We start from the raw sequence: 15,693 nt of genomic DNA on the forward strand, positions 1-15,693 counted from the left end.
GATAGAGTTCTCTTATGAGTTTTTCTAGGGATTATGTATCCTTCTTTATCTATTGTGGTTTTCTTTTTGATTCTAGATTTTTGATTAGCAGTAATATCAGATTGATTTGTTTCCTCTGTTGGATTATTTAAGGTTCCTTTTTGTTTCATTTCATTAATGTATAATTCTAAGATTTGTAAATCCTTTTCCATAGCATTGACGTGGGCTAAGTGAACTTCAGTCGCATTATTTGGATTAAATGAATTTTGATAAGCATGAAACTCAGAAAGTATAAGTTACTTAAGTTTTTCTAAGTTATCGCAGGTAACTTCCAGATTTCTGTGATTACACACAAATTTGATACGGTTTTCGATCGCCTCCTTGTCCATGATATGAAGCTTGACAGTGAGTCTGTATAAATCCTTTTATATATAAGCGGCTAAAGTGTGTGTCGCCGATAGTTTATTGTTGCCACTCGGAAAAATGAGAGCGGAAATTAACGTTTCCGCAGTTTTTAATTAATATCTCGGCTTATTAAAGTCGTACGAAGATGAGAACGGTATCGATGGATTCAGAGAATTTTTTGGAATCCGAGGATACGCGTCTCGAACTTCAACTCGGCGCCGTTCCGAAGATATTCGAGAAAAAAGAATTTGGCACGTAGCCAAATCCCTCTAATAGGGAAAACCCAAGAAAGAAAGTGGAAAATGTAGGGAAAAATTAGTTTTTAATTAATATCTCGGCTAAAGTCACACGAAGACACGAATGGTCAAAATGGCGTGCCACGGACCTGCAGAATACAACGGTGTGCTTCGCTAAGCCCGGAAGCCAGGCGTTTCAGAAGAGATGATGTTACTTCCTTCCATATATATATATGTGCGGCTTAAGTGTATGTTTGTCGCCGAGAGTTTATTAGTTGCTTGCGTACTAACCAATGGGGTGAAGTTGCCACGGTACAGGGTTGCCGTTTCTATCGAGACGTAGACAATTTCTTGTAAAACTTGCCTTTGCTATGACCGTCCATAAGTCTCAGGGCCAAACGCTTAAGCGTGTTGGCATTTTTTTGCCTGACCTTGCATTTGGACACGGTCAACTTAATGTTGCCTGTTCAAGAGTTCGTGAAAGAACGGACGTAAAATTAAAAATAATGATGGAAAGATCTACACAAGAAATGTTGTGTACAAAGAGATCTTTGACATGTGAATTAACATTTTATTATTTAAATCACCTTTATTTATTGAGCTAGCGGTAGCTCTTAAAAAACGTATCGCCAGTGGTTTTCTTCATTGCAGTTTACTTTAAGCAATTAAGCAAGTAGAAGGGGGAAACCCAGTAGGGCAGTAAGCAAAGGGGCGTCCTCGCCGCCTGCCCTGGGTAATTCAGTTTAAATTAGCAGACACCTCTGCACAAATCATTTTAATTACAATTTATAAATATCTATAACAGCGGTCATTTCGTATGAAAGCCGGGCTTTCTAGTTACTTTATACATGCCATTGTTAGCAGTAAAATGCAGAGCTGCCTTTAAGGCTGTAAATTTTGCTTGAAACACCGAGTTACTGGGATGAAGCTTCTTAGCCCAGGAATGGATTATGTGGTCACTCTCTATTGCACACCAGGCACTGGCAGTCCCGAGTTCTCCTTTGTAGCCATCAGTATAGACGGCTAAGAATTGCAATGCACTTGGAGGATTACAGTTTACTTCTATATCGAAGTCTGCAGTGTGGCAAGGAGAGTGGGCAATATGATTTTCGTAGACCGAGGATACATAAGTCTTACTTCAAATAGTAACGTCTTGTTTTAGTCTGATCACTCTCACCACAACACTCTCGCTCTGTACTGTCAAGTGCAGGGGCGGAAGCCCAGAAAATACATTTAATGCAGTTGTAGGAGAGGTACGGAATCCTCTGCAGATGCCAGGCAGAGACACTGGACTTCCTAAGGGTTACTGAATGACGTACAACAAAAAATAATCCACGTACAGTTATTTACTATGACAGTAAATCATGTCTTTTTGCCATCCTAAATCTTCGGCATATCTGTCCTCTCATAATGGCCAACCAAGTGTAACTTATGCAATAACAGACATACAATAAAGACATGTGTGGGTAAAAGCACAGTATAAACTCGAATGCAAAGAAGCTTCTGATCAGCTCGCCAAAGAGACGGTGTGCGACATTGGCTCAAGGCAATGCCCCATATCAGCGTCCTCGTCCCATCTTAAATGTACACCGTGAGGCATTAAACTTCTGGCAGTAAGAATGGAATAACAGCAACACTGGACGTCGTGTTTACTCCTTCATTCCAAACATCTTCTTTTACCGCCACACTTCCATTCCACAATTCACACGTTCTATCACAGGCCAAGGTCCTTTTCCAAGTTACTTTAAAAGGTATGACATCACCAATACTGAGGTCTGCGTTTGCAGCTGAGAGAGCAACACTGATTACTACATAATCTGTTACCATCCCTGCATCTAAGAGTATCTCCAAATAACCCAAACAACACGGTAACATACAAAAGTATTCTAGTTACAAATCGAGTAACAATCACCATAATCTGCAAACTCCTAGATTCATTATTAGCCCAAGGACAGGACATCTGTCACGTTCACTAAGCAAGGCATCCCTCTGTACAAAACTTGCATGTCTCATCTAGTATGGTCACATCTGTGCGGATTGTGTGTATGCGACTCCGTGTGAGCATAATTAGTGAACACTGAATAACTTGTTTAAAGCGTAAACTGTACTGAGCTATGAGCAAACTTTTATCTTCCTTGTATAACTGCTTACTATTTTTTATGCATTTATGTGCAGTGTTTTATATCTATTTCTTTTTTCCTTTTTTTTTTTTTTTTTTTTTTTATGTTTTCTGTTGTTATATATGTTTTACACGTATTTACATTTACATTTGTATTTTATATTTTACGTCCCATGTTTCATGTTCCGGTATTGCAAAACGTTTCTCGCAGTCTATGTCTCCAAATAAATAACTATTGTATCTAACCATCTAGCCCTTGCATGCCCGTATAATTTAGATAAATTCTTAACTCATAGATTGCCATGCGCATTACAGATAATTCACAGCGTCCTTACTTTTCGTATCCGTGTGCATCGAATGTGATTCACAGGTTTTGTATTGTTTGAAGCCGTGTGAGTCTTCGGTGCTTCACACATGCACAAATTTATACGGTTAAAATTATTTCTACAGCTTCAATAAGTTGCCCTGTATTCTTGTTTTCCGGCTTCTGGAAGCTTTTTTCTATAAATTGTTATATGATTTTGCGGCAGTAACTTTAAAGTTGTACGGTTACTATCACTTTGAATTAACCAGTTATTTATAATTACAGTCTTTACTATCACTTCTTCTTTCCGTTTTCTCACCAGAATGCAAATTATTTAGATAGTATTTAACTCGAGGGTTTTGGATTGTAAGATGAAGCATGCTTCCGCCTATGTGAGCACAAAACGTGCGTTTATGTTCAAATTCTGATTTTAATAAAAAGATCATTTTAACCTTTTCAAGACTCTGTAATTCACTTCAGACGGAGCGATATTTCACTTATCGTCTGTTAGGTGTTTGTTACTACTTTATGCAACTAAAGAAAGTTACACTTTTTAAGTAATTATTATTTATTTAGAAGTAAGACAATAAAGTTTTAATTAAAGAGGTTGTTTATTAAAAGAATACAGGACTATTGATACATTTTAAGATGTTTATACATTCACTAAGTTATTCATATATGCTGTTTTACTATTTATATTGTAACATATTATTTGTCCAATTTTACTAATTTTTACTATCAAGACAATGCTTTCTTGTGTTACTTCACGGTGAATTAAGTTGTTAGTATATTTATTATTTATCTATTTATTATTATTTATTTATCTATTTATTAAATACTCATAAGCGTACGTTCAGACTAGGTAATGAACTGATTTTTAGGAACGAAACACTAAAATTAAAAAAATGGCTCGACAGAGTATTTTAGCCGATTTTGCTCTGGCAGTTAACTTGTTAAATTCAGACGAATGGCGTACACCTTCACAACTCTAGTAGGCGCCAGATGCCTCCATCCTTCATCACTTATCACCTGCATAGAAAATTAAATCTGAACTAACTTATTAGCCTAAAGAGGCGTTAGCCCAGAAGTGTTATTAGTCTGCAAACGGCATTTTGCGTCGAATCACTAAAAGTATTCAATCACTTTTCAAATTGCTGCCACCAAATATTATCGCCCGCTATTATATTTAAAGAAATTCAATAGTGAAGAATATGCATGAATGTATATATGTTTCTCGCATTATGAAAAAAACAACGGTACCTAGAGCCATCAAATTCTGAATAATGTAGTCCTCCACCCGAATATCTGCACTTGAAAGCCCGAATTCTGAATTTCAAATTTATTTTATTATCTGTTTCATATTTTGCAATGAATTTTTTATTAAAAAAACTCGAAGATTTCAAAGCCAGCAGCGGCAACAATGTACGGAATAAACCATTTTTATCCCTAGCCTGCGAGACTATCTATCGGAAATTCTAAAGATATACTGTTTTTAAATATTTTTAGCCCAAATGCTCTCGAAACGTGTATATGTGTACAAATTAATAAAACGCCCCTTTGGGCGTAATATAAAGTCTGAAAACTTTCAGATTTTTTTCTTTTTATTAATTTATGTACATTCTTTTAGTTATATTTCTTGATTTTTTCAAGACATAGTAATGGTAGAAGTAATAATGTTAGATCAAATATCAACGTTATTTTTAAAAAAATCGTTGACATGGAAGACGATAATCGGTGCAATTATATAATCATTTCTATAATGACACCTTTTCCTCCTTTTTCGTTTTTTCTACGCAAAGAAATCTGTCGAATCTTTCTCTAAAAGCATCGGAAAAGACCAAAACTTAATCTTAATCATGACATTAAAATATATACATAAGGGTAGTATACATAGATTACAGCATAATATAAGACAGACAAGTAAAAGAAATGATGGACTACATGAATGAAATGATGGATAAAGATGGACTACACGAAAGAGAGACAGAGAATCATTTGTGCGAGTTCGTCTAGTTTTATATAACTATATACCAGGAATCGTCTTGCATACCTCATTTTTATCCATTACTTTTCCATAAAAATAAATAATTACTGTTATTTAGATTATGACAAACACTCGAAGGCTATCTACCTAAGGGGTGAATATCTTCATAAAGGATTTTATAAGGGAAACTGGCTCATGGTCACATACACAAAAGAAAAACTACAAAACCTCTATGCAGCCAGGCTAAACCTTTCTCCTGGATTCGAACCCATTTCAAACTATCAGTGTTCAGCGATTTTACTACTTGGAGCCTGGTGGAATTTAAAACAAAAATTAAATAAAAATAAAATAGAAACGCATTTTATTTAATAAGGTAAAAATTAAATTTTTACCTTATTAAATAAAAATATTAAATAAAAATTTAATTTTTACCTTATTTTAAACCTCCTAAGAAGGTTTAAAATAGAAACGCATTTTATTTCTCCTAAGAAGGTAAAAAATCCAAAAACGTTAAGACGCCTCATTAATATATTTAGCTTATATGTATGAGAAAGTATTTCTTTTTATTAAAAATTTTGTTTTGTAATGGACGTTTTGATGGACTCTTTGAAACTTTAAGAACCTCAATTTTGAACATTCTTTAAGTGTCGTCTATTATTGAGTTGTAAGAGGTATACATCAAAGTTTTCCAGTCGTGAAATTGTGAATGCTACACATTTTAACGAATTTTCTGTTGCAGCAAAAACTTAATTCTATCATTTTAAATTAAGGGCTCTCTATACCTTTTAAAAATTAATAAAAATTAAACTACTGGTTTTTGATAGTCGATTCCCATTATTATTTCGCACTGTTACTTGATGACTTGCGTAGTCAAGAATTCTTACATGTCCATTACATCTTACTTCTGTTACAAATTCTTTAATGGATTTTCGGAGACCTTCAGGGATATTATTTTTTACTACCTTTCAGAATAATTTGATGGAAGAGATTGAAAGTTTTTTTAATATTTAAAAGAAATGTCGTTATCGCAGTAAAACAAAATGTATGGAATTCAGATTTGCGAGGCAATTATGGAAGCTTAGTTCTGTTACAAAAATTGCATGAAAAAGTAGTAGTTTTCGTCCGAGTTGCTAAACGATGAAGAGAATATAATAACAGAAGTGCTCTTGTGATAATCTATCGACTCACTTCTTCAGAAAGAATTCCGGTTAAAAAAAGAACCCAGAATTCGGAGACTTCAGTCTACCTCTGTACCCTTGAGAGTATAAATATCCAACACTTTCTTCATTCCAGCGGTTTCCGAGGTGGACTTTTTGACATCGAGAGATGGCAATGTTTCAGAAGATCGTGTTTATATAAAAAAAAGCTTAATTAGTTACCTCAGCTCGCTTGTTACAGATATCTAAGCTACTAACGGATGGCATTTGGTTCGAAAGAAGCTTTCTAGATACTAGAATTATTAGTTGTCATTTTCAGTTTTTGTCTTCTTCTTCCAAAGCAGCTCATTGTTTCAAGAGAATTGGACTTGATCCAAATTCTGGAATTTAACATTTCAGCACTTGCGTAAAGCTTTGAAACATTTTGTAACTTTATCTTTTTTTTTTTTTTTGCTTTAATGCACCTAAATGGTCTTCCGAAGAGGGATATCCTTCTTTTTCCTAATTAATCATTTGTTTTTGCATCATATTTCAAATTACGAAAGAGAGTTTCGGTTTTAAATTTTAAATAAGTTAGCTCTTTTCCTTTAATATGTATGTAAGTTCATTTACACTTTAAAAATCGTAATATTTGCTCCGAAATATTATAACCAAATATGTCAAAATATATTCCTATTAGGTTTCACACTACAGTAAATTAATCAGTTTATTTCATTAGCTATTACTATAAAACCTGCACCACGATTTTATCAAATGCACTTTGTGGGACCTTTCGAATACGCGTTGAGTGTACTACCACGAATGCGTGCTGGAAGAAGAGAGAAAATACCTTATATTCTCCCCCCTTTTAAAGAGCAACAAGGGATTAGGGGTTCCAATTGCCAAATTCTAGTGTTGACGAATGCTTGTCCGCCACTTTTTTACTTCGCCATTTATAGAGTCATTAGGTTATTTTGATGCAAAAGACATGAAAAATGAGCAATGCCGTCGCCGGGACTCGAACCTGGACCTCTCGAATACGCATCGAGTGTGTTATCATTACATCAAGAAGGCATGCTGGAAGGAGAGAGAAAATACCTTATAACTTCATAAGTTAATGAAACTGCCATTAAACTCTCTTTAAATTGGGATGATTTAAATAAAATGTCTTAATCTAGAATGGAATATATTACTTTATTGTCATATCACAAAACAGTGATGCCTTTAATAGCGAACGCATGCATAGGTTACTTACTACATTTGAAAGTAATCAATATTTCGCAATACGCAAACATCGGTATCGACAATATCCGCTAGTCATGTTTTGTAGGTCGGCCCCCTAGATTAAAAACTAAAATTGTCTAGAATCATGGACTGTCGTCTGATGGCATTTCATAATACGTCTCATAATCTTAAAGAGGTTCCACTGTAGACTAAATTGAAATCAAAGTACTTATTCAGTGGCTTTAATACTGCTGTATGAAATCATAACAATTTTTCATTTAAGTCGCCCCCCCCCCAAAAAAAAGGGAGGACAAATCATTTTCATACCAAATTCTTTGACTATAAGGAATATTATCTCACATTTGCAAATTTATGTATTTCTTAGCACATGAAAGAGATGTTATTTTTATTCAAATCTTCCACTGCGTTTACTTTGCAACAGAAGTATTAATTTTTGGGCAACCAAAATATCAAGCATTGTTACATAATTACTTAGTATTCCTTTAGAGGTTCCAACGACCTTAATAATGGAATTATGTGCTTAAGCAGAAAAAGGAGCCTTTATTTGAAGAAGGCTTTTATTTTTTCTCTTCCAGTTTTACAGGAAAATTATCTTCGCTTACAAAAGAAATAAATTAAAATAAAAAATCTGAATGGGTTCATAATCTGAATGGGTTTTAACTGTCACTCAAAAGGACTTTTAACAGCAGACATTATCAATAGAGATGGCCCACGTAGAAAAGCGAAATATTTTATAAAATACTAGACAAATACACATAAGAATAACATGGAAACATTTTATATCTTCTCTATGTAAGAAAAGTGAAAAAATATGTAATATAATTCTAAAAAAAATTTGTGATTTTAATTAAATATATCATAATATAAATTCAGTGTTTAGAATCAGATTAAAAAGTAAAATAATAATGTTCTTAAGAACTGCGTCTATTGCTTTTAAATAGTTTAGTTTGTTAACCAATATCAAACACAAGATACATAAATATCTTATATTTTGCTAAATGGGAGCAGACGCGAATGAAAAAGTAAAGCAAAGTATTTGCAGTAGATGACGTATTAAAAGCGAATCAACGTAAATTATGTTTCGAGACTAGCAACCCTTTTTTGAGCATAAACTACGGAAAATGGGATGGTGAGCTTGATGATCAGAGAATGAGTTTCTTGGGCTTGATTTCTGATCGCAAAAATATTTATAACTACATGTTTCGTTATTAGCCTGGTAAAATACAGCTTCGACATAGTAAAAGACGTATTTTCATCTTTGCATAGTGTTACGAATTTGGTATTTAAAAACCTAATGTTACTTCAATTATAAATTAAATGGTTTTATTTCTCGCGCAGTGCAGCGCGTGACGAATATTAAAAGAAAGCTAAGCCGGAAAATTGAAAATACAAGAGCGCGTGCATTAAATAAATAAATATCTCTTTTTGATTTCGAGAAAGTACTGGAAAATTCTAGCGCGTGATTTTAAAATCTTATAAAAGGAGGAAAACATCTCAGTTTGTAGTAGATGCTTAATTTGTTGTTGTTTAGAAAACTGCTCTTGTTGATTGTAGCGAATTCGCGGATTAGCGTTCTTTAGCTGTTTTGAATTACGTTCTATTGGACATTTGAGTAGTTAAAAGATAACTACTGTGAGATATTGTAATACTGCATGATAATTTGAGAAAATTTAAGCATTTTTGTTGTGATAATAATAAATTTTTGTTCATTTTTCATCGGACTTGTGCATTCATTTCATAACGAACCCGTACGCACGCAACAATATAAATAAAGCTTTATTGATTACTTCCCTGTAATTCTCCATCTCCAGTTTTATGTCAACGGAGAAATGCGATTTCCGGATTTCTCTCATTGTTAGGCTCTTAAGGGATTACGTCAGGCATCTAGTTAGAGCGAAAGGATACATTTCGCTATCTACCAGAAAAAAACTCGCAGAAGTAGAGAGGTATCTACATTGTAAACTTTTATTACTGTGTTTAGCTATAGCTAGAAACATAATAAAATAAAATTTGAACGAAGTTTCATTTGTAAGAAGAAAAAAAGATTACAAGGAAAAAAACTTACACAAATTTACATACTGCTCCTCAAATTTTAAAATTTTAAGCAGGGAATTTTAACAATAACTGAATAAATAAAAAATATTTTATATAATTATTATATTATTTATATTTATATAAATTAACGTCGAACGTTATTATAAATTAACGTTTAAAATATTTTATATAAATTAACGTCGAAATATTAATCTTTTTACAAAAAGATTTTAAAATGAAATTTTCTGTTCGGATGCGATGTTTTGTAGCCAGAATGTTTACAGATACTTTCTTTTTTTTATAAAACATTTAATTTGACATTGCACAAGAAACGTTTCACAACAATTAATATCTTACAGCACAAACACGACGAAATAGAATAAAAATGCAAAATAACTATGCCTGTTATTTATTAAGCTATCATATCAAATTTATCTATCCTGTATCGAATGCCACATAATTGATTGTAAAATATTACTTTTTTACTTCGCAAAAAATATGTTTCTTTCTTTTTATTATATATTAGTAAGATTCTTTGAGGAATGGCATGTAAATAAGAAAGATGTTTCGAAAATTTAAAAGTAAAGAAAATAAATTTGTATCTAAAAATAAAGAAAACTCTAATTAATTAACTAGAATTACCAAATTAGGATTAAAAAACGTTTGCGCAATTTTTATAGCAAAAATATTTTTTCTCCGGAAGAAGAAGGATCACAGTGGAAACTGATTTCATTTAAAATCTATACTGCAAGAAGGTTGCTTTTTTACCTAATTTTGAATTTTGCCCTGAAAAGGTTTTTCTTCCAGTTTGGTTGCACGTAATTCTTAATAAAACATTTTTATATAATTTTATTTCGCAGTTGAATACTATATTTCTTAAAAAAGGATTATAGCATTTTATTAAAATTACTTAACATTTTTCTATAATTTTATTTTTCAGTAGAATACTATATTTCTTAAGAAAAAAAATATAGCCTTTTATTCTTAATACTATGAAAAACAGTCATTCATATTTTACTGTATGTGTTTACTGTTTTAAATTACTTTTTTTTTAAACTTTGGCATTTTGGTGAATTCATTCTGCCCATCACAATATCTCAATGGCTGATGAATAATAGAAAATCGTTAATTAAATTTTTAAAAATTACAGGTAATTGTAATATAATGCAATCCATAGACGTATTACTGCGAAAAGTGCAATATCGGGCGTTCTTGCGAAGGTTTGCTGATTCTTCTCATCACAAGCTGCGAGAAATGTAATGAATGTATCATTAGGACTTGCGAAGATCGTCCTCAGAGTCAGGAGTAGCATAGCGAATGAAGCGCTCTCTGTTCTTCCAGTACTTTTCACGGTCTGTCACGAATTTATGTGCATCGCGTGCTATCCGAAGCACGCGCTTCGTGTATGGTGTTTGTGCTCTTTTGAGACCTGCAGAAAGAAAAAAGATACATTGATATAAGATAGTATAAATAAAGTGAAATTGCGCTTTGCACGCAAAGCAGCCTATTAACTGAATGAAAGACACTGCATAGTATCGAATCAGGTTTTTTTTCATGTATTTTTTAATTGAAATATGTCTTATGTTTATTTTTATCGTACAAAATTATCTGAAGCGTGTAATCTTTATATATATGGCAGCCAAAAACATAGATATCAGAAAGGAAAATCTAGAATAAAAGCTTGTTGCTAGGCGACTCAATATTGAACAATTTCAAAGGCTTGAGCTTCTTGAATATTATCGTAATGTAATTGCACTTACATGAATGAATAAATTTGATGCATTTTAATTTATTAAAATGAACGAAATATTCTGAAACAAAATAACATTTTTAATTTTAAGAATAGCATAGAAGAAACTGTATAAAAAAAAGCAAAATCCATTGTATTGTGAGAATGAGGTACAGAAAACTACATATTAAAAATACAAAATTCCTTTAAACCCTGAAATTTAAAAAGTTTATATTGCAAAGAATTACCATATACCCCATTGCAAGCTTTCGTGATGTATATGGTAGCACGTCCAGCTAGCACTGGAAGATCCGTGGTTCGAATCACGGAGAGACACTATTAATTTATCAGGTTTTCCATCTCCGGAAACCTATCAGTCTACAAGAGGGCACCCAAATTAAAACGATAATTTATCACTGCCTAAATATGGACCACTGGGTGTCGTATCTATCCCCAGCCGCCTTTTAGTGGGTAAGACTGTAAGAACTTAATGCATTTTACCCGTGTGCTCTTGCTGTGTAAGCTGTATCACATCCAATTAGCTTTTAAGAGCATCGAGGTTAAAATCCCAGCAAGTGCAGAGACGATTTTTCCCTGTCCCTACTTCGGGAGGAAGCGGTGGAAAAAAACCTAATAATCCTATATACTTCTAATATCAATATACTATTTTATATCGGTAGGTGATTAAAGCTTTATAGAAAGAAAGATAACAATAACTTACAGTTTCCAGTAAATTACAAATTAGTTTTTTACTAAATACTGCATTTTGTTAATTGTTTACTTACTAAGTGTTAAGAAATATTTTACAAACAATTTATTGTACACGTAATTAATAAATTTTCATAATTTTATAATTTTTTCCAATTATTTATTAATTTTACATCTATTCTTCGTCATTTTTTTTTTACTAAAATACTAAAAAAATAACCACAACAAGGTAGTACATTTTTTTAAAATTGTTAATCAGAACAGTAGCTCGTGCTATGTTAAATGACAGCAAAATCCTCTTATCTTGAGAAAATCGAGCTAAAAGTAATTAAATCTTGCTGAAATACTAAAAGAAGACACGCGAAGAGAAATTAATCAGGGGGAAAAGATGAAAATTACCACCGAAAGTTAGTGCAATTTATGTACAACTAGTAGGATTCACTCTGACCATCTAACCGTATCTTCCACTATAAACTCTAGTAAAAGAAAACGAACCCAAAACCACATGAGTTATCCTTGACGCGAGGTTCTGGATTATCTCTTCCTACCTAGCAATCAAAGCAGAAGGTATATGTGTCCTATGGATTTTATATATTTTACACTAATTCTCTTTTTTTATAATTAATTAGTTTACCTTTATCTCGTAAAATACCCTGCAGGAACTTTTTGTCCTGACTTAAGGAACGAGATATACTGGGAGCGATGCAACTCTTTGGTCGCTCTTTGGCTTTTTTGCTTCTTGCTGTCGAAGGATGAACCCTTGGCAAATCTTGTTTTAGTGCTTCAACCTTAGGAACATCTTCTGCAGAACTTGATAAAGAATACGATAAAGATTCAGTACTGGCGTCTGGACTTCGTTCTGAAAAAGGATACTGTAATTAAAAACAATGCGTTACATAACTGCCATAAAATTGGTTATTCTTGATTGTAAAACTGGTGCAATTTCCTTAATGCTATCGCAGATAGTTAATTGTCTAAACCTATAAGCATATCTTTGTAATTGAAGAAAATGCTTGCTTCGAACACTAATTGCATTAACGGAGATATATCTGTAAGATGCCATGATGTCTTAAAATACCCGGTTTAGTTCAGCAGACTTAAACATAAATGTGACTTTTCATTTGCGAAGTATCTGATAGCTATAAGTATTATTGAACATCCTAAAATCAAAATTTCTAAAACATTTGTGTTGAGCCGTTTGATGTTTTATTTTGAAATGAATGTTAAACTTCTGTCAAACTTTGTTAACTTAACCTATTTAAAAATTGAAACTGAAATGCATTGTTACTATTTTTCTTATAAAAAAGTTCAGACTAAAGCTAGTGCAGTCAGAGGTAAATGAACGAGTTAATTTTGTTTGGACTTCATAAAAGTGATTTCTATTCGTATCAGGGTCTGCTGAATTTTTTATGAAATCCAAGAGAGAAAAACTCAGAAGGCTACAATCATGGATTCAGCTACTTTGCTCGTACATAGGGCTGTTTATCTATTATTATTGTTATTAGACGTATAAATAAAATAAAAACAATACTATTATTTAGTTAGGCAATACCAGAGCCTCATTATAATTTTCAGACTAAGTGAAAAGTTGTAAACTAAATGCATTTGACACTATTTTAAATTAAATATACAGAATTCCGAAATTAAAAATAAACAGCAGGTCATGTCGTCAAATCATTAGAGCTGTCGAAAGAAAGAACGAAAAATGTGCAATGCCCTCGACGGAATACGAACTCCCTATCTCCTTACTGAACTCACTTCCAATTACACTGCGAAGGCATGCGGTAAAGAGCCTACTGTAGAGTACAATACTACTCAGGCGGTACTGTAAAGTCGTTAGGTTTCTCAAAATAGAAAACGTGAAAAATGTCCGACACCCTCACCGGGATTTGAATACCAGACTTCCTGACTGCTAGCCAGGGTTGCTTCCACTTACCCCAAAAGCACGCAGTAAAGATGAATAAAATACCTTACAGTGTAATATTAGACACGTGATTCGGAGAAGCCATATCTAAGATTTCCAGTCGGGATCGTGAAGATGCACAACCTAGTGTCTTCGAAGTGTTTATTAGCTTGGTTTTATTAGCTTGGTTTAACAAAAATTTTAAAATTACTTAAATTTTCAAGAATCAGTAGTTTTCTATTCAAAAGTGGATATTACTAGGCTTTATCAATGTTAGTTTCTTTATTTTCTCGTTTATCTGAGTCGAAAACATTTTTAGATTTTCGACTTCTTCTTTCCTCAGCTATTTTAATTCAAAAAAAAAAAAAAAAAAACTACGATAATTATTTATATATATTCTAATTCTATGAGCTGCACAGACGGTATAGTGGTTAGGGGAGCATACTGCGGTATCGAAGAGCCAAGTTCGAACCTTGGAGTAAGCATAAATGTTTATAAATGTATAGTGTCTATGCGGCATGGGGTCACTCTAAATATGCAGCGAGCCGAAATTCCTCTCGAGAGGTTGATAATAGGGAAAGGTGGTGTGAAACCCTCAGATCCGTCCTTTCCCCGGGGATGCTCTCCATCAGATCTGTGGGCGGAGCTGAGCGAAGTCATATTGTCACCTGTATGGGGTTGAAGGCTGTTGCCAACGACAGGCGCAATCTTGCTCTCCTTGCTACGATGAATTTCGTGGGCTTGTTCTGATGTTATTGTCAGAGAAGTGAGATAAGTCACAAAATAAGAAATAGCAGGTGGAATATAAGAAAATTATGTTAATTGAAATATTTGATTTCTTTTTTTTTTGTGTACTTACTTGACAGTAAAAGTGGTGAATCTATATGTGAAGCTGACGGAGAAAAGGCAAACCATTCGCTGGTATAAGCTTCGGCTCTTTCTCTGTTCCTTCTTGCTGCAGCTGTCTTAGGCCTAACATTCAAAGTTTTCTGATCTATTCGTTCACTACTAATCTTCGTCGATCCATCGGACTAAATTTAATGAAAATGTTTTAAACTTAAGCATGTCTAAGAACAATTTTGAATGATCGAAATAGATTTAATAAAGAAAATTAATGAAATGACAATAGAATATACAATCACTCTAGAATGGGATCTTCTTGATATATGAGATGTTACAGGTCTTATTGTTTGATGTCTCACATCTTCTTTGTCTGTTAAGGCTGATGATTTCTCTTTGGAATAAGGAGACAAAGCTGACGAGGGTCGACGGCTTATTGAAGAGTTAGACTGGGATGGTGTTAAGAAAGATTCACTGGCCGGAGACGGAGTCATCTTTAATTCAGTTTACATATAAAAGGCGTAAAGAGTGAATAAATATAAATTATTGGCAATAAAACTTAATCAATATGATAAGAGCAGAAATTTAAGTACGAAAATAAAAAAATAGGGAAAGAAAAGTAAGTGATTCGAGAACTAGTAACATTAAGACAGACCTTTAAACGCATATTTTAAGTACCACACATAATTGTGTAGATCTTCATGCACATATTTTACTAAATACCTAACGTAAGACAAGAATTTATTTATAAATCCCGGAGTTAGAAATGATTAAATTTATGTTATTTAAATAATGCTCTATTATTAATGTTATACATAAATATTAGTCTCTTGTAAGAAGTACGAGGGTTATGTATAGTGAACCCTCCCGAAGGCGACCATCCGTGATTCCAAATGAATTTAGTTTTATGTGAAAGTAGTTTGTTTTATAAAAGTTATGTATAATACTAATGCTTATTTATTTTCTCATAAATGCTATTCCTTTTCAGAAGTAGTCGTATACGGAAGGTCGTAGACTTTTGTATTTTATACGATATAAGGTTTATCCTAAGTTTATAACAGTTGTTTTTAA

At 33.0% G+C, this 15,693-nt stretch overlaps 1 protein-coding gene across 1 annotated transcript in view; it reads right to left on the reverse strand.

The window, feature by feature from the left end:
• Positions 1-9,617: 9,617 nt before the first annotated feature.
• The window catches only part of LOC118205407 (uncharacterized), a 32,626-nt gene continuing 26,550 nt past the window's right edge, over positions 9,618-15,693 (reverse strand). The window contains exons 5-8 of the mRNA XM_085823101.1: positions 14,919-15,116; positions 14,642-14,813; positions 12,514-12,738; positions 9,618-10,871 (exon numbers count right to left, since the gene is read on the reverse strand). Coding sequence (XP_085679227.1) covers positions 10,714-10,871; positions 12,514-12,738; positions 14,642-14,813; positions 14,919-15,116 — 753 coding nt within the window. The 3' untranslated portion in view covers positions 9,618-10,713. The remainder of the gene's footprint in view (positions 10,872-12,513; positions 12,739-14,641; positions 14,814-14,918; positions 15,117-15,693) is intronic.

This window comes from Stegodyphus dumicola, chromosome 9 (assembly GCF_044657685.1).
Source record: "Stegodyphus dumicola isolate Sdum_Otavi_A_Nest chromosome 9, ASM4465768v1".
Lineage (NCBI taxonomy): Eukaryota > Metazoa > Arthropoda > Arachnida > Araneae > Eresidae > Stegodyphus > Stegodyphus dumicola.